At 48.9% G+C, this 21,986-nt stretch overlaps 2 protein-coding genes across 3 annotated transcripts in view; both read right to left on the reverse strand.

Annotated features, from left to right (window-relative positions):
- The window catches only part of LOC115651399 (zinc finger protein 501-like), an 86,453-nt gene that overhangs the window by 44,586 nt on the left and 19,881 nt on the right, over positions 1-21,986 (reverse strand). Inside the window, exons 3-5 of the mRNA XM_030562353.1 lie at positions 17,247-17,388; positions 16,965-17,056; positions 16,588-16,714 (exon numbers count right to left, since the gene is read on the reverse strand). Coding sequence (XP_030418213.1) covers positions 16,588-16,714; positions 16,965-17,056; positions 17,247-17,388 — 361 coding nt within the window. The remainder of the gene's footprint in view (positions 1-16,587; positions 16,715-16,964; positions 17,057-17,246; positions 17,389-21,986) is intronic.
- On the reverse strand, positions 552-21,248 carry LOC115651407 (zinc finger protein 184-like). 2 transcript variants are annotated; one of them, XM_030562382.1, is made up of 7 exons: positions 5,700-5,858; positions 4,438-4,488; positions 3,874-4,015; positions 3,561-3,652; positions 3,184-3,310; positions 2,845-2,958; positions 552-2,472 (listed from the first exon to the last, which is right to left on the reverse strand). In XM_030562382.1, exons 3-7 carry the CDS (start codon positions 3,974-3,976, stop codon positions 923-925), a joined length of 1,986 nt encoding a protein of 661 aa, XP_030418242.1. In that variant the 5' UTR covers positions 3,977-4,015; positions 4,438-4,488; positions 5,700-5,858; the 3' UTR covers positions 552-922. The 2 variants fall into 2 exon arrangements, with proteins under 2 accessions (XP_030418242.1, XP_030418243.1); XM_030562383.1 differs by lacking the exons at positions 4,438-4,488; positions 5,700-5,858 and adding an exon at positions 21,180-21,248.

Genomic DNA, 21,986 nt, shown 5'->3' on the forward strand with positions numbered 1-21,986 from the left:
GTAAAATAACCTCTCTGTTCCTACTCGAGATTCCCGTTTATGCATTTCAGGATTGCACGAACTCTTTTGGAGACAGCATTGCAATGGGAGCTCATATTCAGCTGTTTATCCACCACAAACCTGAAATATTTTTCAGAGTCCCACCTTCCCAGAATAGAATACCCCATCCTATAAGTACGGCCTACATATTTTGTCCTAGATGTATACATTTAGCCACATTAAAACGCATACTGTCTTCTTTTGCCCAGTGTGCAAAGTGATCCAATTCACTGTGAATCAGTGACCTGTTCTCTTCATTTTTTACCACCCCCCCAGATTAGAGTGTCATCTGCAGACTTTATCAGTCGTCATTTTATGTTTTTTTCCAGGTCAATGATAAAAATGTTACATAGCAGAGATCCATTCTTAATCCTCTGCAGGACCACACTTGAAACACACCTGCTCAATGAGGATTCCCTGTTTAGTTACATATTGAGACATCTCAGTTCTCCAGGTTTTAATCTGTTTGTAGAGCACCATGTTAAAATACCCGTGTCTTCACAATGAACAAAATGGCATCCTCCCTGTGTGTTCAGGGGCCGGATGGAATCATCCCACTGGCACAGCCAGTCAGGAAGTAATATTCAGGGCTAACATGGGAATGCAATCCATGCATTGCATCCATAGATGGCATGCCGCTGCTCAACTGCCAAAGTTCAACTCCACTGCCTTGAAATTCCCACTAATCATCCCCAAAACCCATCGAAAGACCAGTGCCTCTCTTCATCAGCTTTGTCCCCCTTCCATCATCATAAATAAGGCGATAATACCCATCCATCCTCCTTAAGCCTTGTATTTTAGAATACGTATAGATGGAGAAGTGTCTCACCAGAATTAAAAAATACCATTCCACTGTTTTCTACTATTGCAATTATAGAGCTGTTTAATCTGAAGCTACATTTGCTGCATAGGGTTGCTTTTTCAAGTGCAGTTTGGCCAAGTGTTGAACGAGGTTTGATTTGTGATTGAAGCCTTTCCCACATTCTGTACATGTGTGAGGCCACCCTTCCCGGTGCGTTAACTGATGCTGCGAAAGGGAGAACTTCTGACGAAAGCTTTTCTCACACTGGGTGCATTGATAGGGCCGCTCCCCAGTGTGGAGCCTCATGTGTTTATGGAGGGTTTCTTTCCGCCCGAAGCCTTGCCCGCATTCGGTGCATTTAAAAGGTTTAGCTCCTGTGTGGGTTTTACGGTGAGTACAAAGGACCCCTTTCAGTCTGAAGCTTTTGTCGCAGTCAGGACACTGGTAGGCTCGCTCTCCTGTGTGGATTGTCTGATGTGCAGCAAGGTGCAAGTACTCTCTGAATTTTTTCCCACAGTCAGGGCAGCTATAGTTTTTCTCCTCTTTGTGGATCCTTTCGTGTCTGCCGAGTGACGATCTGCAGTTAAAGCTCTTTCCACAGTCGGCACATACATGGGATTTCTCTCCAGTGTGTTTTTTCTGATGCCATCGGAGGTGCGAATTGTGGTAATAGCTTTTCCCGCACTCAGCACAGCTGTAACGTCTCTCTTTGGGGTGGACTTTTGGATGCACTGCTGAGTTGCTACTGAAGCTTTGCTGGTCACTACTTGTACTCGGTTGTGCTCCCCTATTGGCGCTCTGGTGGCCAATGGTGCAGTTCAGTTTCTTGGAAACTTTTTTATGTTGCACAGATATGCTGCCTCTCTCCCCTGTAGGGCTCCTGTGCTGCCTTTCTGCAGGTCCCTCACTTCCACAGGCTTCTCCCCACTCAAGACTCTGGGGTCTCCCCAACAATATCCTGTCCTGCTCTGCTCTCACAAGCCCTTCCTTCTGGGGATTCTTGTCCCTGTTCTCACTCACCATCCCATCGTTCAACCCTCTAGCTGCCTCTCCTGAATGGATTCTCTGATGCTGAATAAGTCTCTCTCTCAGGATAAAGAGCTGGCCACAATCTAGACACTTGTGGGATGTCTCTGACTTGTGGACTGTGTAACAATGAAGAACAAGGCTTGTCTTGAGTCTGAAGTTTTCCCCACATTCATTACATGTATAAAGTCGCTCGTCTGGGTGAATTCTCAGATGTAGCTGAAGGTTTTCTTGTCGAGCGAAGCCTTTGCCACACTCATCACATTTGTAGATGCTTTTTTCTGCACCAGTTTGCTGACAGTGCTTAATAAGGAGCGAACCGTTACGGACTCTTTCCCCCAGTTCATTGACAGTATTTGGTGTCTCCCCCATATGGGTTACCGGGTGGGTGCTGGTGTCTTTGGATCTCCTCAAACCTCTTCTGCCGAGAGTGGATTTCCTCCTGCCTGGAGGGTCTCCCCTCTGCCATCCCACCCTGCCATGACTCTCATAGGCACCTGCCACGTCAGTGCATTGTGGTCTCCCTAAGAACATCCTGTGCATCTTTACTCCTACAGCCTCTTCCTGCTGGGGACTCTCCTCATCTTCACTTCCTGTCCCGGTACCTGTTAGGAGAGAGAATCCAGATGGGATTCACTGCATGTGCTGGGAACCGAGGGGGCAGTAAAGGAATTTGTCACTGATAAGAGAACTGGATAGGTAGGAAGTAAATTCCCCCAAATCTTTCCACAGAAGGAAAAAGAGGGGCCAGTCCCGGCTCAAAATCCCATTTAAGCCTTAAGGAAAAGACTTCGGCCAGGGATCAGGCAGGACGAGTGGCACCTGCCATGAGGAGTGACACCTGCCATGAGGGCAGGACACAACAATGAGTCAGATGAGATGGGACAGAACAGGGGGAGGACTCAGTGGGTTTGCTGGGATCCCAGCTTTTCCCTCAGGCCCAGATAGCTTCGCAGTTGATGTCACTCATTCCACACCTGTGCTAGTGTCTCTTGGGATTTCCCTTTCCACAGAGCGCTGGAGATCTGGAAACCACGGCTCTTCCCCTCGTCCCATCTGGGACAGCACATCTGGTTTAGCGATCGGAAATCCTGCTCATTGGAAAGAGGTACATGCATCACAACATGTCAAGTATTTCTTGATCACTTAACTACAAAGAATAGCAAAGAAAATCTTGGAATGAAGGGGAAAGACACAATCCATATAGGCTTCAGCATCCCCTTTCGGTAAGCAGATTGTCTGGTGGGAAATGGGCTGTGTCCTTTATAGGAGATTTAGGCCATGTCTACACTATGGGGACTAGAGCAACTGCTCACCCAACGAGAGGAGAGTCTCGTAATTCTCCTGCATGACATCTCTGTAGAGTTCCTTCTGCTTTTCATCCAAAAGAGCCCATTCGTCTTCAGAGAAGTACACGGCCACCTCCTCAAACATCACTGGCATCTGAAATGACATGGGTCCCCCACTCAGCACCTGCCTGCTCTGGCCACAATCTCACCACTCAGACACAAGCTGAGCAGCAAAGGGCAAAGCTATCACTGTCAATGCAGCATTATGTGGGGGAGGAACCCCCTTTCCCAACCTCCTCCACACAGCAAGAGATGCCAGACTCAGCCTGCCCACAAATCTCCCCATCCCTCCAGAACTCAGCCCCAACGCAGGCCACTGAAGCAAGCACCTTTTCACAACTCACCATAAAGCCAAACCTACAGAGCGAGGCCACTATATCCTGGTCTCCTTCATTCTCCTTAGCATAAGGAACAAACAAATAAGGTGCAGGAAGATCTAAAGAATGATAAAGATACCGTTAGATGGATCCACACACACACACACGCTCCTGGACCTCACAACTCTACTAGGAACAGGGATTTACCCAGCCTCCACGTGCCAATAGACAGCCAAATGCTGTTCCAATGATTTCATACAGGCTGCCTTGGGGACTCCCCTCCCTGCTGTACTATCCATGCTCTCCAACACCACATGCATCTCCACACACAACTTATTACCTAGTTGCCGTGAATACTGCAGCTTCTCTCTGAGGTCACAGCTTAGTTGTGGTCCTGGGTGGTGGAACCTCTGTGACCCTGAGCTGGACAGGGGCTCCATCATCTCAGAAATCCCTTCTCTTCCGATCACACAAACTGAGACCTGGGAAACGTATACGTTGTTAGCTCTGTGTGAGGGACAAAGGTAGCATCTGAGGGGCAGTGACAAGTGGCTCTCAGATTCTCTATTAAACAGAGTTATTGAAGGCCGACGGGCCTGCCACACATATGAAAGGGGCTCTGTGTCCCCCTACATTTCCTATTCCAGTTTTCACCAATATCAGTTGGGTTCAGCCCATTGATGACTAGAACAGATCCCTCAATTTTGTATTTCTTCCTTGTAGCCTTCTGCCCAGACCAAGCCTTCTTCCTAGTAAAAACTTTCTGAACTCAGGTGACGTTACCTCAATTCTGCCTTTTATTTGACTGGTCATGACACCTAGGAATATCAGATCACAATTGCACTCGTGCAAGTAATTGGCTCTTTTTATTCTTTTTAATGAACATTATTATTATTTGTGTTACCTTAGAACTCAGGACTGTTAATCATGGGACAAGGCCCCACTGCACCAGGCACTGAAAAAGGACAGAACAAAAAGACAATCTTTACCCCAAAGAGTCGGCTGCCTGTCATTGCAGGGCTGAAGTTCAAAACTCGAGCCCCACCACCCTTAGGAAAGTGGGGAACTCACACCAGCTGCCTGCTCCTCTGGCATTTCTGGTTCCAGGAGGAGGCAGGGTCCAACCCCTGGGGGGGCCTTAGGGTGGTGTTACTGCTTCGCCCTCCCCAATCACTGCCCAGGAAGCTGCTGTCCCAAGAAAAGACCCTGCTGGCCTCATCTGAAAAACACTGGTGTGGTTAGGGTCAGTTGAGGAGCTGGGGCAGCCATGCTGGCAGAAAACCTCGTTCTGTTGGCCTACGCAGTCACTCCACTCACAGGCTCTGGTGGCAAAGCTATACTGGCCAATGCTCTGTGGTGGAGACAATCGCAGTGTTTCAGTTATTAGGGCAGTTGTCCTATTTCCCTGGTCAGCAGCAGAATTAAGAATTAATGGTGTGAGATTAATGTTCCTTATGGCCTAAATTGATCATATTCTTCCTTCCTTTTCTCATGTTATTCCTGGATATTGTTAGACAGGCTTTTTAAAAAGCCCAATTTCAATTTAGGAGACCTGAATCTGAGCATTTCATTTTTCATGCTGTGATGGTTTTACAGTTTATAATGATTGCACTGAACATCAGCCATTGCACCTGTCAAACTATTTGGGTTGGGGGTGAGATTTCTTACTCATATAATGATCTCCTCATAGGGATACAGTGATACCAGGACGGAGAGGCCGTATATCAGTGCAGCTTATTCCCTTTCCTGTATAAGTCCTTTTGTAACAAAATAATTATATCCAAGTGCTGGACTGGTATATTGGGGGTGGGGGCACTGTATGCTTTAAATACACCGGTATTGTTAAAGCAGGACACCTTGTGTGTGTGCACAAGGCCTTTTGGGATTACCAAGGCTTTTTTAAAAGTGCTGTTTCTCCGGAGAGTTGCTGGCTGCGCTGCAGGGGCCCCGCCCGGGCTCTGGCTGCACAGAGCTCCCCTCTTTGCACCCCAGAAACTGGCTGGGTGGGGAGGACCCTGCAAGGCTCAGCTGCACAGACCCACACACAGCCCCCCGGGAACCCAGCTGGGCTCAGGCTCTGACCCCTTGTCGCGGGCACCACTCGCTCTGCTGCCGCTGCAGGGGCAGGTTCCCTCCCCCGCGCTCTGCCCCAGGCCCCGGACTCACCGCCCCCGCGGGGGACGGACGCGATCTCCCGGGTTTGTCCCAGCACCGACCCGGGAGTCCCGCCCGCCCGCAGCCAGACCCGGCCCGGGCGCCGGGAGGTTCCCAACGAGCCGCTGAGAGCGGGAAGTTCCGCCCCCGTGAACTTGCCCCCGCACAGGGCCCGGGGGGGGAATTGGGGGCGGGGCTTATTCAGGGGCCGCAGGTTTGTCTCACTGTCGGAACGGGTCCAAGTCCCGCCCCCACCGCCCTGCATATTGGTGCATAGAACAAAATGAATGGGGCGGGCTGTGGGGTTTGCGGGGTGGGAGGGGCTGGGGCAGGATGTTTGGGGGGATGAGGGATTTGGGCGGGGCTCAGCTGGGGCAGGGGGGTGAGGGGTTTGGGAGAGGCTAGGGCAGAGGGTTGGGGCGTGGGAGGGGAAGAGGGCTGGGGATTAGAGGCGTGGGTGGGGCTCAGGGCTGGGTCAGGGGGTCAGGGTGTGGAGGTGAGGGCTCTGGAGCAGGGCTGGGGATTAGGGGTGTGGGAGGGGCTCAGGGCTAAGGCAGAGGATTGGGGTGCAGGGGAGCGGGCTGTAGGATGGGGCTGGGGATGAGGAGTTCTGGGTGCAGGAGGGGAGTTCAGGGTTGGGGTGGGGGGTGAGGGCTCTGGGGTGGGGCTGAGGAGTTTGGGGTGCAGGCAGGCTGCCCCCAGAGCTGGGGCCAGAGAGGAGGACTCCACTGTTCCCCCAGCCTCTTCCCCTAAAGCAGCAAGCTGTGGGGGAGGGCCCCCATCTCCTTCCCCCCCCAGCAGCACACTCACCCTGCACTGTCACTGCACATGATCCCAGGGGCTGCACCTCTCTCTGGTCCAAGAAGCCCCCTCCCCTCCCCTGTGGTGGGTGCCAGGGGAGGGGGCTCCCAACACATGTGTGCCTCCACAGGCGGCAGCCATGCCACCACCTCATCCTGCTGCCGGTGCTGCTCCCTTTTGTAGCCAGTAGTGGCCCGCAAGGGAGTGGAACAGCACAGCAGCGGCCCGCTGCCTGGGGCACAGGCAGGGACACTCGGGGGGGGGGAGCGCAAGGGCAGCAGATGGAGCCGGGGGAGAGACCCAACCCCAAACATTGGTGGAGCCGGGCCTCCAGGCCCTGAATTTGCTGGAGCACAAGCACCACGGGCCCGTATAACTCGCCGCTCATGGGTTTATTTGACCACCTCTATGGTTGTTTCTTCTCATTCACCAGAAATACTGTAATAGGTCAGCCAGAGAAATCACAGGATTTATTAGGAACTAACAACTCCAGTGCACACGGGCAAGACAGGTTTCCTCTGACCTTGAACTAAGGTGACCACTCACACGTTCCGGAGGTCGAGGGTTGCCACCTAGCTGGGTTTTACCTGGACCCTCCGTTTTTTGGCTTCTGTGTCCAGGTGCTGTTTAGGGTTGCCAAGTGCCAGCTTTTTGACTGGAAAGTCTGGTCAAAATGGGGATGTGGCAGTGTCTGGTCAGTACAAAGTCCGATGATCTGGAAGCGGGGTCAAGTGCCAGGTCATTAACCTGTGCCAGCCCATCACCTCCTACCTGCAGGCAGGCTCCTTGTCAGGCTGCAGCAGCTGCCATCCCAGCCCAGAGCAGAGGGAGTCCAGTTGGTGGAGGGAGGAGAGGTGGAGACAATTCAGCAAGCAAGGGGGGGAAGCAACAGGGGTGGGGCCTTGGGGGGAAGAGGCAGACAAGGGAGCAGGGCCTGAGTGAAGAGGGAAAGAAAAGGTGGAACCTGGTGGAAGAGGCAGGGCAGGGGAAGGGCTTCAGGGATCCAGTTAGCAGCAATTAGAAAGGTGGCAACCCTACAGAAAACACTCTGATACTTCCAGAAACATGAATGTGAGATCCCACCACATGGGGGACATCATCTTTAAGAGCATGCACACCCTATCCCTGCTAGTGTGACCTTATACTCATGGTGAGTGCAAAGTCATGCCGCATGGGGGACACTATTTTTAAGAATGCTCTGTCCCCACTGGTGTAACCTGTGTGCAAGGTCACACTACATGAAGGGTGTCATTTTTAAGAGTCGGGGGGGCAGAACATTGTCCCCCCCATCCAATACCAGACAAAATCATGTCTGGTTTTGTCCTAGTAATGAAAAGAGGACAAACGTCTCAAAAAGAGGACCATCCAGTTTGATACGGGACAAGTGGCCTTCCCCCCTTTAACCCTACCCTTCCCAACCAGGACAACACACACTATGAAAACAAGACAACTTAACACTAAGATGAAGATGCACCAGCTGTTGGTGGAGGTGCTATCTTACACTGATCATTACAACATTCCCCACTTCCGTTTAATAAGAGTTTGAAAACAGCAACCAAACAGCATCCAACGATGCGGGTGTTCACCCACAAAAGCTCATACTCCAATATATCTGTTAGTCTATAAGGTGCCACAGGACTCTTTGCTGCTTTAGCAACCAAAATATTACTGCTGAAACTTCTAGGAATCCAGGTAGTCTGCTGTCCACATGGGTTTCTAGGTTGGTCTGCCCTCTGAAGCACTGTATTTAGTCATGAACACATCAGTTTGGTTGTGTTTTAACAACAGTGGTAGGGGCTTGGCACATATGGCATTCACTTTGTATTTCCTGGTTTTCAGAGATTTAGGTTTGGCCACTTTTCAGTCTGGAAGAGCCTGAGGCACCACTGAGCAACCCTAACTCGGCCTGCATTAATGATTTTGAGAGGCATTTAAATAAGGGATAGACACTACAAGTCTCTATTTAGTGCCCCAGTTTCAGGAGTCATGTGATTACAGCGGCATCTCAGCTTTCATTAAAAGAAAACTTTTATCTGTTATTTTCACAGATGGCAAAGAGTGTGCTTATTCACCTAAAAAGGAGAGAAATTCCTGGTCTCCGTAGGACACTCCTCAAATAAGGAGACAAGGTCCTTGCCTCCAAAGAGTTTACAGTCTACATACTGAATTTGGTTAGCACTTTGTAATGCAGAGCTGGGAGATATCGTGTGTAGGAAGCTAGAAACCCTCAGGAAGGTGCTATGTTTTGAGGCGAGTGCATTGTTTCCCTATCTAGCCACTTTATCCCGTCTTGCAATATTTGGTGGTTTTCTTAAAGCCTTGCTCATGGAGTCAGGTGATCATGTGAGAATCTCTACTTTAATTTTTTTTAAAGTGTTTACTAACCTTCTGTAAAGGTTGTTCTTTGAAATGTGTTGCACACGTCCATTCCTTCTAGGTGTGTATGCACCCTAAGCACAGTTGCTGAATTTTTTTTCCTTGGTACTTGTCAATAAGGCACCCAGCCATTCCCTTGCCCCCTCTATTCCTTCTTTCCAGAAAACTACAGTGTAGAGGGCAGGAGGGTGGATCACAGAATAAACATGTGCAACACACCTTGAAGAACAACAGTGTTACCAATGGAGCTATCCTGCAGGACCTAGGTGCCTGAGGGCTGGGTTCCTCCATCTCCAGAATCAGATGCACACACACATTAACAGAGTGTATCTGAGTGAACCAGGTCAATGAGCACTCCAAGCGTACCCCTTATATGTCCCTGGACTCACCAGGCTGGGTCGAGCAGCCCTTCCAAGCTGCCACTCTCATATGCCATGAACACCGCACCGGAAAAGAGCATGCCTAAGTAGGCAGGGTCAAGCAGCACTTCCAGTTGTTTGGGTAGTAACCCGCTTGATGAGCAAACCCCACAGGATTTTTGGGTGCTGCAGGGATCTTTAGCTTAGGTAAGAGGATCATTGCTGCAGAGCGAATGGGGAAGCCAAAAACAGGAGAGAGGGAGGGAAACAACCAGCTTAACCATAGAAGTTATTTATTGCCAAGTAATAACCATACAAGGAGAAATAAACAAACAATAAGGCCAAATGCAACTGTTGTGATATTATATATATATATATATATATATATATATATATATATATATATATATATATATATATATATATATATATATATATATATATATATAGTGTGATTCATACACCATGTAATATGTTATAGGTCATTGAGGCCTAGTATGAATGATGTGTGGTTGACATGAATACATGCTTTGCAAGTTGGCAACCAAAGCAAGAACTTAAGGTCAAGGACTATTAGAACTATTTGTGCAAAAACAATCTTATGTTCTGAGAAAAGTACAGAAAATCATCAGAAAAGGAAACAACACCCGTGACACAACAGTCCCCAGCCCAACCAAAGAATTACACAAACTCACTTTTCCTAATAGGCTCACCCACCTTCACTGGGGCATTCATGTTTAATTAACACACAGAGTTAGTAGTGTCAAGTAGTGCTACTTTTGTTAAGTCAGTCTATTGAGAAATGAAAAGAAAGGCATCTCTTCATTGATCTGTAGTCACTTCCCCTTCATGCCTCACACTTTTGGAACACTGTCCTCCATCCTTATGAAATCCAGTCACTATGAGGCCCCATTCCCATTACAGCTAGAAATGTGATCTTGTAAGTGGTTTGAGGTGGTTGCTGGTTAAGTTTGTCATCAGTCAATGAGACCTCAGATACCTTGGCTCAATAACTTTATTGATTAGCAATAAAACAGCATAATACAGAAAGGTCAGACAATACGAATGTAGAGAACAGTCTTCCAGTCACTGTAGTTTACATATTTCTTGTATTGATAATCAACCAATAATTTGTCAATAATTAATAAATGAATAGCTAATAATGGATAGGAATTTTAATTGTGATAATATGTTTAATGTATAGCCTTCTCTTAAATTTAGATTTGGTTAACAAGTCAGCTTTGAATGAATTTATTAAACACTCAAGACAGCACATACAGAGAGGCATACAATTACTCACACCTGTGGAAGGCCTTCTCTGTAGCTGCAGACAGTCTGGATCCTGTCTGGCAATGGTCTTACTTTCTTATGATTTCTTGTGGTAGTTATACTCTGGTAACTTTTCTTAGTTCAACATTCCAACCCTTATCAACTTCCTCCTTTTGGTATATACTTCTTCACATCTTAGGGCTTGTCTACACTTAGGTCGACTTACCCCCATAATTACACAACTCCGCTACCATAGCTGGAGTCGATGTATCTGAGGTCGACTTACTACAGTGTCTACCCCGCACTGCATCAACGGGAGATGCTCTCCCATTAACTTACCTTACACTTCTCATTCCAGTGGAGTACCAGAACTGACGGGACAGCGATCTGTGGTCGATTTAGCAGGTCTAGCGGAGACCCACTAAAATCGATGCCCAGTGCATCGACTGCAGCAGCATCAATCCCCAGTAAGTGTATACATGCCCTTAGATTCTTACCTCAGTTCCCTTTTCCTTGTAGTTTTCCAACTGTTTCAAAACCTACTGATTATTCATTGTTTATGGCCTTCTTTGGCCATTTTTATGCATTACATATCTTGTGAATATGTTGCACTTAGTACAGTGCAAAAATATATTGTATAACATAAAATATATCATGGGTTACTGCATTGTAAAATTCCATTCCTTGCCAGATACTTTGCAATTAAGAAAAAGCTATCATGGGAAACTTGCCTCCAGGCAAGCCGTAAAATCTTTCCTGACCTATCTTTAAGTGTCAACACCTGGGTCTGTTCCAGTTTGCTTATCCCAACACACATACCCCAGTTGTTTACAACCTAGTTACTTGTTCTGTTAGTACCACTCCATATCCCTTACACAGAAAAACATCTAGGACTTGCAATAAATGGCTAAATCATCTGCAAACAGATCAGTCTCAGTACATCTCCAGTCCTTATTTCACCAGCAAGCCTAGCAATCGGTCACACATATCCTTTATAGGCTTTGCAGCTATGCAAAATGTTAGGGGACTTTGGCTCATAAGCTAACAAATCACACTAAGGCTTAACCGACTGTAAATTAATTGGGGCATTTTCTGTTTTCCACTTCATACCCTGCACTCTGCCCAACTGTGTTTTTTAGGAGTAAATTGGGAAACATTTTGCATAGCTATTCCATAGAGGAGTGCAGAGTGATCCAGTTCACTGTGGGTATGTCTACACTACGAGATTATTCCGATTTTACATAAATCGGTTTCGTAAAACAGATTGTATAAAGTCGAGTGCACGCGGCCACACTAAGCACATTATTTCAGTGGTGTGCATCCATACATCGAGGCCAGCGTCGATTTCTGGAGCGTTGCACTGTGGGTAGCTATCCCGTAGCTATCCCATAGTTCCCGCAATCTCCCCTGCCCATTGGAATTCTGGATTGAGATCCCAGTGCACGATGGCGCAAAAACAGTGTCACGGGTGATTCTGGGTAAATGTCGTCACTCAATCCTTCCTCCGTGAAAGCAACAACAGACAATCATTTCACGCCCTTTTCCCCCTGGATTGCCCTGGCAGATGCCATAGCATGGCAGCCATGGAGCCTGTTTTGCCTGTTGTCACTGTCACCATATGTGTACTGGATGCTGCTGACGGAGGCGGTACTGCAGTGCTACACAGCAGCATTCATTTGCCTTTGCAAGATAGCAGAGATGGTTACCATCCCTCTTGCACTGTCTGCCATTGTAAATTGGTGATGAGATGATGGCTATCAATCATTTTGTACCATCTGCTGCTGTCATGGGTGCTCCTGGCTGGCCTCTCTGAGGTCGGCTGGGGGCACATGGACAAAAAAGGGAATGACTCCCTGAGTCATTCCTTTCTTTATGTTTTGTCTAAAAATAGAGTCAGTCATGCCTAGAATATGGGGCAAGTCTACTAGAGAGCCAGAGAGCACAGCTGCTCTGGGTCAGAGCCCCAGAGATCCCACAGAAATGATGAGCTGCATGCCATTGTAGGGGGTGCCCCTGCAACAACCTCACCCGTTGCTTCCCTCCTCCCCCAACCCTCCTGGGCTACCATTGCAATGTCCCCCCATTTGTGTGATGAAGTAATAAAGAATGCAGGAATAAGAAACACTGACTTTTTAGCGAGATAAAATGAGGGGGAGGCAGCCTCCAGCTGCTATGATAGTCCAGGCAGGACATTAAAGGGTGGGGGGGGAGTGGAGCTCAGCCTCCCACTGCTATGATAGTCCAGGGAGTACAGAATCTTTTCTTTAGACATGAAAGGGGGGGTGGGGGATGATGGAGCTCAGGCTCCAGCTGCTATGATTAGGATGGTTACCGAGCATTTTGTACCGTCTGCCAGGAATGACAGGGAGTCATTCCCATTTTTACCCAGGTGCTCCCGGCTGACCTCACCAAGGCCAGCCAGGAGCACTCACGGGCTGATGATGGTTTTCCACCATTTTGTACCGTCTGCCATCAGGAAAGGAAGGGGAGGGGATGCTGCTGTTTAGCGCTGCAGCACCACGTCTACCAGCAGCATTCAGTAGACACATGGTGACACTGAAAAATGGCAAGAAACAATTTTTTTCCCTTTTCTTTCACAGGAGGGGAGGGGGGGTAAATTGACGAGATATACCCTGAACCACCCTGAACAATGTTTTTGACCCTACAGGCACTGGGAGCTCAGCCATGAATGCAAATGCTTTTCAGAGACTGCGGGATAGCTGGAGTCCTCAGTCCCGCCTCCCTCCCTCCATGAGCGTCCATTTGATTTTTTGGCTTTCCGTTACGCTTCTCATGCAGCACTGTGCTGACTCCCTGCTGTGGCCTCTGTCTATCATAGCCTGGAGATTTTTTCAAATGCTTTGTCATTTCATCTTCTGTAACGGAGCTCTGATAGAACAGATTTGTCTCCTCACACAGCGATCAGATCCAGTATCTCCTGTACGGTCCATGCTGGAGCTCTTTTTGGATTCTGGGACTGCATGGCCACCCGTGCTGATAAGAGCTCCACGCTGGGCAAACAGGAAATGAAATTCAAAAGTTCGCGGGGCTTTTCCTGTCTACCTGGCCAGTGCATCCGAGTTCAGATTGCTTTCCAGAGCAGTCACAATGGTGCACTGTGGGATACAGCCCAGAGGCCAATACCGTCGATTTGCGACCACACTAACATCTGACATGACAAAACCAATTTCAGTGCTACTCCTCTCGTCAGGGAGGAGTACAGAAACCGGTTTAAAGAGCCCATTATATCGATATAAAGGGCCTCGTTGTGTGGACGGGTGCAGGGTTAAATCGGTTTAACGCTGCTAAATTCGGTTTAGACGTGTAGTGTAGACCAGGCCTGTGAATCAGTGACCTGTTCTCCTCATTATTTACCACGCCTCCGGATTAGAGTCTCATCTGCAGACTTTATCAGTCATCATTTTATGTTTTTTCCCAAGGTCATTGATAAAACTGTTAAATAGCAGAGGATCAAGAACCAATCTCTGCAGAACCACACTAGAAACACACCTGCTCAAGAGGATTCCCTGTTTAGTTACATATTGAGACATCTCAGTTCACCAGGTTTTAATCCATTTGTAGAGTGCCATGTTAAAATACCTGCGTCTTCACAATGTGCGGAGGATGCCATTTTTGTGCTACAAAATGGCATCCTCCCTGTGTGTTCAGGGGCCGGGTGGAATCGTCCCACTGGCACAGCCAGTCAGGAAGTCATATTCAGGGCTCACACAGGAATGCAATCTATGCATTGCATCCATTGATGACATGCCACTGATCAACTTCCAAAGTTCAATTCCACTGCCTTGAAATTCCCACTAACCATCCCCAAAACCCATTGAAAGACCAGTTCCTCTCATTAGCTTTGCTTTTTCAAGTGCAGTTTGGCCAAGTGTTGAACAAGGTTTGATTTGTGATTGAAGCCTTTCCCACATTCCGTACATGTGTGAGGCCACCCTTCCTGGTGCGTTAACCGATGTTGGGAAAGGGAGAACTTCTGACGAAAGCTTTTTTCACAGTGAGGACATTTATAGGGCCGCTCCCCCGTATGGACCCTCAGGTGCTTAGTCAGAGTAGATTTCCGCCTGAAGCCTTGCCCGCATTCAGTGCATTTATGAGGTTTTTCCCCCGTGTGGGTTTTACAGTGACTGGAAAGGTCCCCTTTCCGCCTGAAGCTTTTGCCACAGTCAGGACACTGATAGGGTTTCTCTCCTGTGTGGATTCTCTTATGCAGAGCAAGGTATGAGCTCTCTCTGAAGCTTCTCCCACAGTCAGTGCAGCTATAGGGTTTCTCCTCTTTATGCGTCCGTAGGTGTTTACTGAGTGTCGACTTCCGTCCAAAGCTACTCCCACAGTCAGCACATACATAAGGTTTCTCTCCCGTGTGGCTTTTTTGATGCCTTCGGAGGTGTGAGTTCTGGCGGTAGCTTTTCCCACACTCAGCACAGCTGTAACGTTTCTCATCCTGGTGGGTTTTCTGATGCAGGCCAAGGGCTGAGCTGCTGCTAAAGCTTCTCTTACTTTTACTTTGTGTGTTCAGTTGTGCTCCCACCCTGGTTCCCTGGTAGGCGATGGTGCGGTTCAATTTCTTAGAACTTCCTTCGCATACATCAGATTCACTGTCTTTTCCCCCTGCCGGGTAAGCTCGCTGCTGTCCTCTCCTTCCTCGACTCTTAGCAGCATCTGCCCGTTTACATCTCTGAGATGCCTCATGAGGCTCCGCTCCCACTGGCTTTTTCTGTTGGGGATGCTCATCCTTGTTCTCACTCACAATCCCCCTGTTAAACCCTCTGTGCATCTCTTCATTGTGGATTCTCTGATGCTCAATAAGTCTCTTTCTCAGGATAAATTGCTGGCCACACACTGGACACTTATGGGGTCTCTCCAACTTGTGGACTGTGTAACGATGAAGAACAAGGCTTGTCTTGTGTCTGAAGCTTTTCCCGCATCCATTACATTTATAGGGTCTGTCCCCTGTGTGACTTCTCAGATGTATCTGAAGGCACTGTTGTTGAGAAAAGCTGTGGCCACATTCGTTACACTTGTAGGCAGCCTTTCCTGCACAAGTTTGTTGACAATGCTGAACGAGGAGCGAGCATTTACTGAAACTTTCGCCAGGTTCAGTACCTGTGTTTGGGCTCTCCCTCGTGCAGGCTGTCTGGTGGGTACTGGTGTCTTTGGATTTCTCTAAACTTCTTTTGCTATGAGGGGATTTACTCCTGCTTGGAGGGTCTTCCCAGAGCCTCTCTGTCCTGCCCTGACGCTCACTGGCATCTCCCCACTCAAGGCAACAGTGTCTCCCTGAGAACATCCTTTGTGGTTCTGCTCCTGTAGATACTTTCTGGGCTTTTCCCTCCTTCTCACTCACTGTTCCAGCACCTGGTGGGAGAAAGAGAGAATCCAGGTGTGATTCATTGCCCGTGCTGGGTGCAGAGGGGGCAGCAAAGGGATTTGTCTCTGATCAGAAAACTTGATGGACAGAAAGCAAATTTCCCTAATATTCCCCTAGAGGAATGAGGAGGGGCCAGTTCTGACTCAAAGTCCCATCTGAACCTTAAGAAAAAGGCTGGGGAAGGAAAAGGCTTCAGGGTCAGGCAGGACAAGTGGGTGCCAGGAGTGACTCCTGCCCTGAGGACAGGACACAATAGAGAGTGAGATGAGATAAGACAGAACAGGAGCAGCCCTTAGTGGGTTTGCTGATATCCCAGCTTTTCCCTCAGGCCCAGATGGTTTCCTGATTGGTGTCCCTCATTCCTCACCAGCGCTAGTGGCTCTTGCATTCTCCCTTTCCTCAGAGCGCTGGAGATCTGGGAACCACGGCTCTTCCCCTCGCTCCATCTGGGACAGCACATCTGGCTTAGCGATCGGAAATCCTGCTCATTGGAAAGAGGTACATGCATCACAATGGGTTAAGTATTTCTCGATCACTTAACTACAAAGAACAGCAAAGAAAATCTTGGAATGAAGGGGAAAGACACAATCCATATAGGCTTCAGTATCCCCTTTCTGCAAGCAGATTGTCTGGTGGGAAATGGGCTGTGTTCTTTATAGGAGATTTAGGCCATGTCTGCACTATGGGGACTAGAGCAACTGCTCACCCAATGAAAGGAGAGTCTTGTAATTCTCCTGCATAACATCTCTGTAGAGTTCCTTCTGTTTTTCATCCAAAAGAGCCCATTCATCTTCAGAGAAGTACATGGCCACCTCCTCAAACGTCACTGGCATCTGAAATGACATGGCTTCTCCACTCAGCACCTGCCAGCTCTGGCCACAATCTCACCATTCAGACACAAGCTGAGCAGCAAAGGGCAAAGCCATCACTGTAAATGCAGCATTATGGGGGGGAGGAACCCCCTTTCCCCACCTCCTCCACACAGCAAGAGATGCCAGACTCAGCCTGCCCACAAATCTCCCCATCCCTCCAGAACTTAGCCCCAATGCAGGCCACTGAAGCATGCACCATTTCACAACTCACCATAAAGCCAAACCTACAGAGCGAGGCCACAATATCCTGGTCTCCTTCATTCTCCTTAGCATAAGGAACAAACAAATAAGGTGCAGGAAGATCTAAAAAATGATAAAGATGTCGTTAGAGGGACCCACACAGACACACACGCTCCTGGACCTCACCCAGCCTCCCCCCACCCAGCCAAATGCTGTTCCAATGATTTCACATAGGTTGCCTTGGGGACTCCCCTCCCTGCTGTACTATCCATGCTCCTCAGCACCACATGCATCTCCACACACAACTTATTACCTAGTTGCCGTGAATACTGCAGCTTCTCTCTGAGGTCACAGCTTAGTTGTGGTCCTGGGTGGTGGAACCTCTGAGACCCTGAGCTGGACAGGGGCTCCATCGTCTCAGAAATCCCTTCTCTTCCAATCACACAAACTGAGACCTGGGAAACGTATACGTTGTTAGCTCTGTGTGAGGGACAAAGGTAGCATCTGAGGGGCAGTGACAAGTGGCTCTCAGATTCTCTACTAAACAGAGTTATTGAAAGCCGACGGGCCTGCCACACACATGAAAGGGGCTCTGTGTCCCCTCACATTTTCATCTTCCAGTTTTCACCAGTATCAGCTGGGTTCTGTACATGGATGACTAGAAGAGATCCCTGAGTTTTGTATTTCTTCTTGTAACCTTCTGCCCAAACCTTCTTCCTTCCTGTGCTGCTTTTTTCTTCCTAGTGAACCCTTTCTGAACTCAGGTGACGTTACCTCAATTCTGCCTTTTATTTGACTGGTCATGGCACCTAGGAATATCAGATCACAACTGCACTCCTGCAGGTAGTTGGCTCTTTTTATGCTTTTTAATGAAGATTATTATTTATTTGTGTTATCTTAGAGCTCAGGACTCTTAATCATGGGGCAAGACCCCATTGTGTCAGATACTGAAAACGGACAGAACAAAAAGACAGTCTGTACCCCAAAGAGCTTCCCTTGTAACATAATCCCTTTACATTTCAGGGGCATCACTCGAAGGTTTTACAATTTTCTCATGAGTCTGAATTCAGAGAATTTTATTTCATGGCAACCTTTTTGTTTGAACTTGTACCAGATCCAGATTTAACTGTTCCTTTTTCAAGACCCTTAAGGAATTTGAAATGTAAAGTATTACATCAGGCTTTCATTTCAACTATATGCCTTATTCCATTTTCCTTTAGCTGTAGAGAGTATTCAAGAGGGGGGAGGAGGGAACCCTGACAAGCAGTTTTTTTGATGTGCTTATGGAGGGTAAGAACAATCCTTTTTGGGGGGAAAGGAGAAGAACTTAGTTGAAATGGGCTGGAGCTGGTGCTTCTGTTGTTAAAGTCTGATCTCGTTTCTGTGAAGACAAAATGAGACACATGCACAGAAAAGGGAGAGGAAAGAACAGTAAAGATAGAAAATGCAGTTCTGTCTCGCATGCTGACTCGCAACCCCACTGTTGTAGAAACAGGGGGAGAAAAAGTACTTGGTTGTATTGTAAGGTTTGCAAATTCCTCATCCCAAAATTGGGATTTTCAAATCTTATTTGATTAGATGCTACAAGAGTCATATTTGAACCTTTCCAATGCTAATAAAGATAAGAACTTACAACTCATTGGATTCGTACCTATAACAAACTTAAAACTGATGTTGGTCTCGGTCTTCAGATTTTTAGGAACAGACTAGCTCGTCATATTTTTTGCTTGAAGTCTAGATTGGGCAAAAATCGAAAATCTTTCCCCCCCCCATTCCTCTTGTCTTTTTAAAGCTTCACATTTACATAAACAGTGAAAATGTCATGCACAGCTGGTTTAACTTGCTGACTAGCAAAAATTTTAGTCATGGTGCGATGTCATTTCTATATATTCTCAGTTTACCTGATTTGTGTGTGAAGACATGGTTATTTACAGCTGGGAGAACTAACAATTCTTTAAGATAATCTCTCTCAGTGGATCCTTCTTACCCCACTATCATTCTTCCCTGTTGATTCCTCAACAGAAAATATCTGCTTAACAATTATCCCTTGCTGGCAGCCACTCTGACAATGTATCCTAAAATACTTAACTAACTTTAGGAAAAAGAAATAATTATGCACATAAACATGTCCAAATCATTGTCATTTATCTATATGTTTTCTTTTTAAATTTGCATACTCAATAATATTGTACAGTTGTCGCTATCCTTTACTGGACCTAAACAGAATAGAAACAAAACGAAGGTGTTTTGCATGTTGTTTTTGTCTTTTGTTGTTGTTTCTTTTGCTTTTTAGTGGTCTGTTTTTAAGACTTGCTGGCTAGTAAACCTGCTCCTGTGAAAAGTGACATTTGTAGGTTTGTTAATATCACTTTTCACAGAAGCAGGCTTGCTAGTTAACTGGGAGGCAGCGAAAAGTGCTATTAACAAACAAACATTTCACTTTTCAAGGCAGATTTACTCAGTTAGCCCCAGCAAGCTAACAGACACAGCTAGTCAAACAAGGAGCCCCAGGAGGGGCCATCCCTTTATTTCAACTGCAGTTGGGTTCCTGCAGTTTGGCTACATTTCCTCTCCAAGGAACTTCCTGAATTAAAACTATCCATAGCTGATGCTGCATTTTTCCCTTCTTCCTTCTCCTATGTACAGATGACAAACTAGCCCCCCTGTTATAGCAGCTAAGTAGAATAATGTATTTCATCATCATAGGGATACAGTGATACCAGGCTGGAGAGGCCGTATATCAGTGCAGCTTATTCCCTTTCCTATACAGGCACCTTTGAAACAATATAATTATATCCACATGCAGGGCTGGCATGGCATGTGGGGGTGGGGGCACTGTATGCTTTAAATACACCGGTATTGTTAAAGCAGGACACCTTGTGTGTGTGCACAAGGCCTTTTGGGATTACCAAGGCTTTTTTAAAAGTGCTGTTTCTCCGGAGAGTTGCTGGCTGGGCTACAGGGGCCCCGCCCAGGCTCTGGCTGCACAGAGCTCCCCTCTTTGCACCCCAGAAACTGGCTGGGTGGGGAGGACCCTGCAAGGCTCAGCTGCACAGACACACACACAGCCCCCCGGGAACCCAGCTGGGCTCAGGCTCTGACCCCTTGTCGCGGGCACCACTCGCTCTGCTGCCGCTGTAGGGGCAGGTTCCCTCCCCCGCGCTCTGCCCCAGGCCCCGGACTCACCGCCCCCGCGGGGGACGGACGCGATCTCCCGGGTTTGTCCCAGCACCGACCCGGGAGTCCCGCCCGCCCGCAGCCAGACCCGGCCCGGGCGCCGGGAGGTTCCCAACGAGCCGCTGAGAGCGGGAAGTTCCGCCCCCGTGAACTCCCCGCACCGGGCCCGGGCCCCGGGGGGGACTTGGGGGCGGGGCTTATTGAGGGGCCGCAGGTTTGTCTCACTGTGGGGACGGGTCCAAGTCCTGCCCCCACCGCCCTGCAAAATACAGGGGGGGCAGAGGGGTTTGCGGTGTGGGAGGGGCTTGGGAAGGGGGGGCTCAGGGCTGGGGATTAGGGATTTTGAGTTTGGGAGGGGCTCAGGGCTGGGGGGTGAGGGCTCTGGGGGGATGAGGGATTTGGGGTGTGGGAGGGGCTCAGGGCTGGGGCAGCGGGTTAGGGCTGGGGAGGGAGGGCTCTAGTTAAGGATGAGGGATTGGGGTGTGGGAGGGGCTCAGGGCTGGGGCAGGGGGTTGGGGGGAGGGCTCTAGCTGGGGCTGAGGGATTTGGGGTGTGGGAGGGGCTCAGGTCTGGGGCAGGGGATTAGAGTGTGTGTGGGGGTGAGGACTCTGGTTGAGGATGAGGGATTGGGGTGTGGGAGGGGCTCAGGTCTGGGGCAGGGGGTTAGAGTGTGTGTGGGGGGTGAGGGCTCTGGTTGAGGATGAGGGATTTGGGGTGTGGGAGAGGCTAGGGCAGAGGGTTGGGGCATGGGGGGAAGAAGGCTGGGGATTAGGGGTGTGGGAGGGGCTAAGGCAGAGGATTGGGGTGCAGGGGTGAGGGCTGCAGAGTGGGGCTGGGGATGAGGAATTCTAGGTGCAGGAGGGGAGCTCAGGGCTGGGGCAGAGGGTTGCAGTGGGGGTGAGGGCTCTGGGTGGGACTGGGGATGAGGAGTTTGGGGTATAGGCAGGCTGCCCTGGAGCTGGGCCCAGAGAGGAGGACTCCACAGTCCCCCCCAGCCCTCTCCCCCGAAAGGCAGCAAGCTCCAGGGGAGGGCCCCTGTCTCCCCCCTCCCCCCCAGCAGCACACTCACCTGGCATTGTCACTGCACATGCTCCTAGGGGCTGGGCCCTCCTCTGGTCCAGGAAGCTCTCTCCCCTGTGATGGGTGTCAGGGGGGGCTGCCATCATGTGTGCACCTCCTCATCCTGCCGCCGATGCCACTCCCTTTTGTAGCTGGCAAGGGAGCAGAACAGCAGGGCAGCTGCCCGCTGCCCAGGGCACAGGGTTTGACCTGGGCTACCCGTTTTTTGGCATCTGTGTCCAGGTGCTGTTTAGGGTTGCCAAGTGCCAGCTTTTTAACTGGAAAGTCTGGTCAAAATGTGGACGTGGCAGTGTCTGCTCAGTCCAAAGTCCAATGAACCTGTGCCAGTCCAAGTCACCTCCTTGTCAGGCTGCAGCAGCTGCCATCCCAGCCCCAGAGCAGAGGGAGTCCAGCTGGTGGAGAGAGGGGAGGTGGAGACAATTCAGCAAGCAAGGGGGGTGAGCAACAGGGGTGGGGTTTTGGGGGGAAGAGGCAGACAAGGGAGCAAGGCCTGAGTGAAGAGGGAAAGAAACGGTTGTTGGCCAAATAGGGCCCGTTTCCCCCTGGAGCTTACCTAATTACACCAAGGAGGCACGGAGAACAAGAAGACGGGTACCACACCTTTATTTTCGTTCAGCTGAGCGGGTGTTTCTTCCCGACTAATGCCAGAGAAGAACACACCTTACATGGGGGACATGAGCCCCTTTTATAATCAGTAGTAAACAACTTTAATATACGTCATGATACTGACCTATAGATAACAGGTCATACAGAATACATGGATAATTATGGGGAGGGGGATATAGGATACATCTGT

Source organism: Gopherus evgoodei, chromosome 4 (assembly GCF_007399415.2).
Source record: "Gopherus evgoodei ecotype Sinaloan lineage chromosome 4, rGopEvg1_v1.p, whole genome shotgun sequence".
Classification (NCBI taxonomy): domain Eukaryota; kingdom Metazoa; phylum Chordata; order Testudines; family Testudinidae; genus Gopherus; species Gopherus evgoodei.

What these genes read in the sequence shown, in the direction of transcription:
- LOC115651407 (XM_030562383.1), bottom strand. Translation starts at nt 3,976, where the DNA reads ATGATGGAGCCCCTGTCCAGCTCAGGGTCACAGAGGTTCCACCACCCA. An exon ending in GCAGTATTCACGGCAACTAG is followed by an intron (nt 3,653 to 3,873) that starts GTAATAAGTTGT and finishes ATCATTCTTTAG; the next exon opens with ATCTTCCTGCACCTTATTTG. An exon ending in TCTGTAGGTTTGGCTTTATG is followed by an intron (nt 3,311 to 3,560) that starts GTGAGTTGTGAA and finishes ATGTCATTTCAG; the next exon opens with ATGCCAGTGATGTTTGAGGA.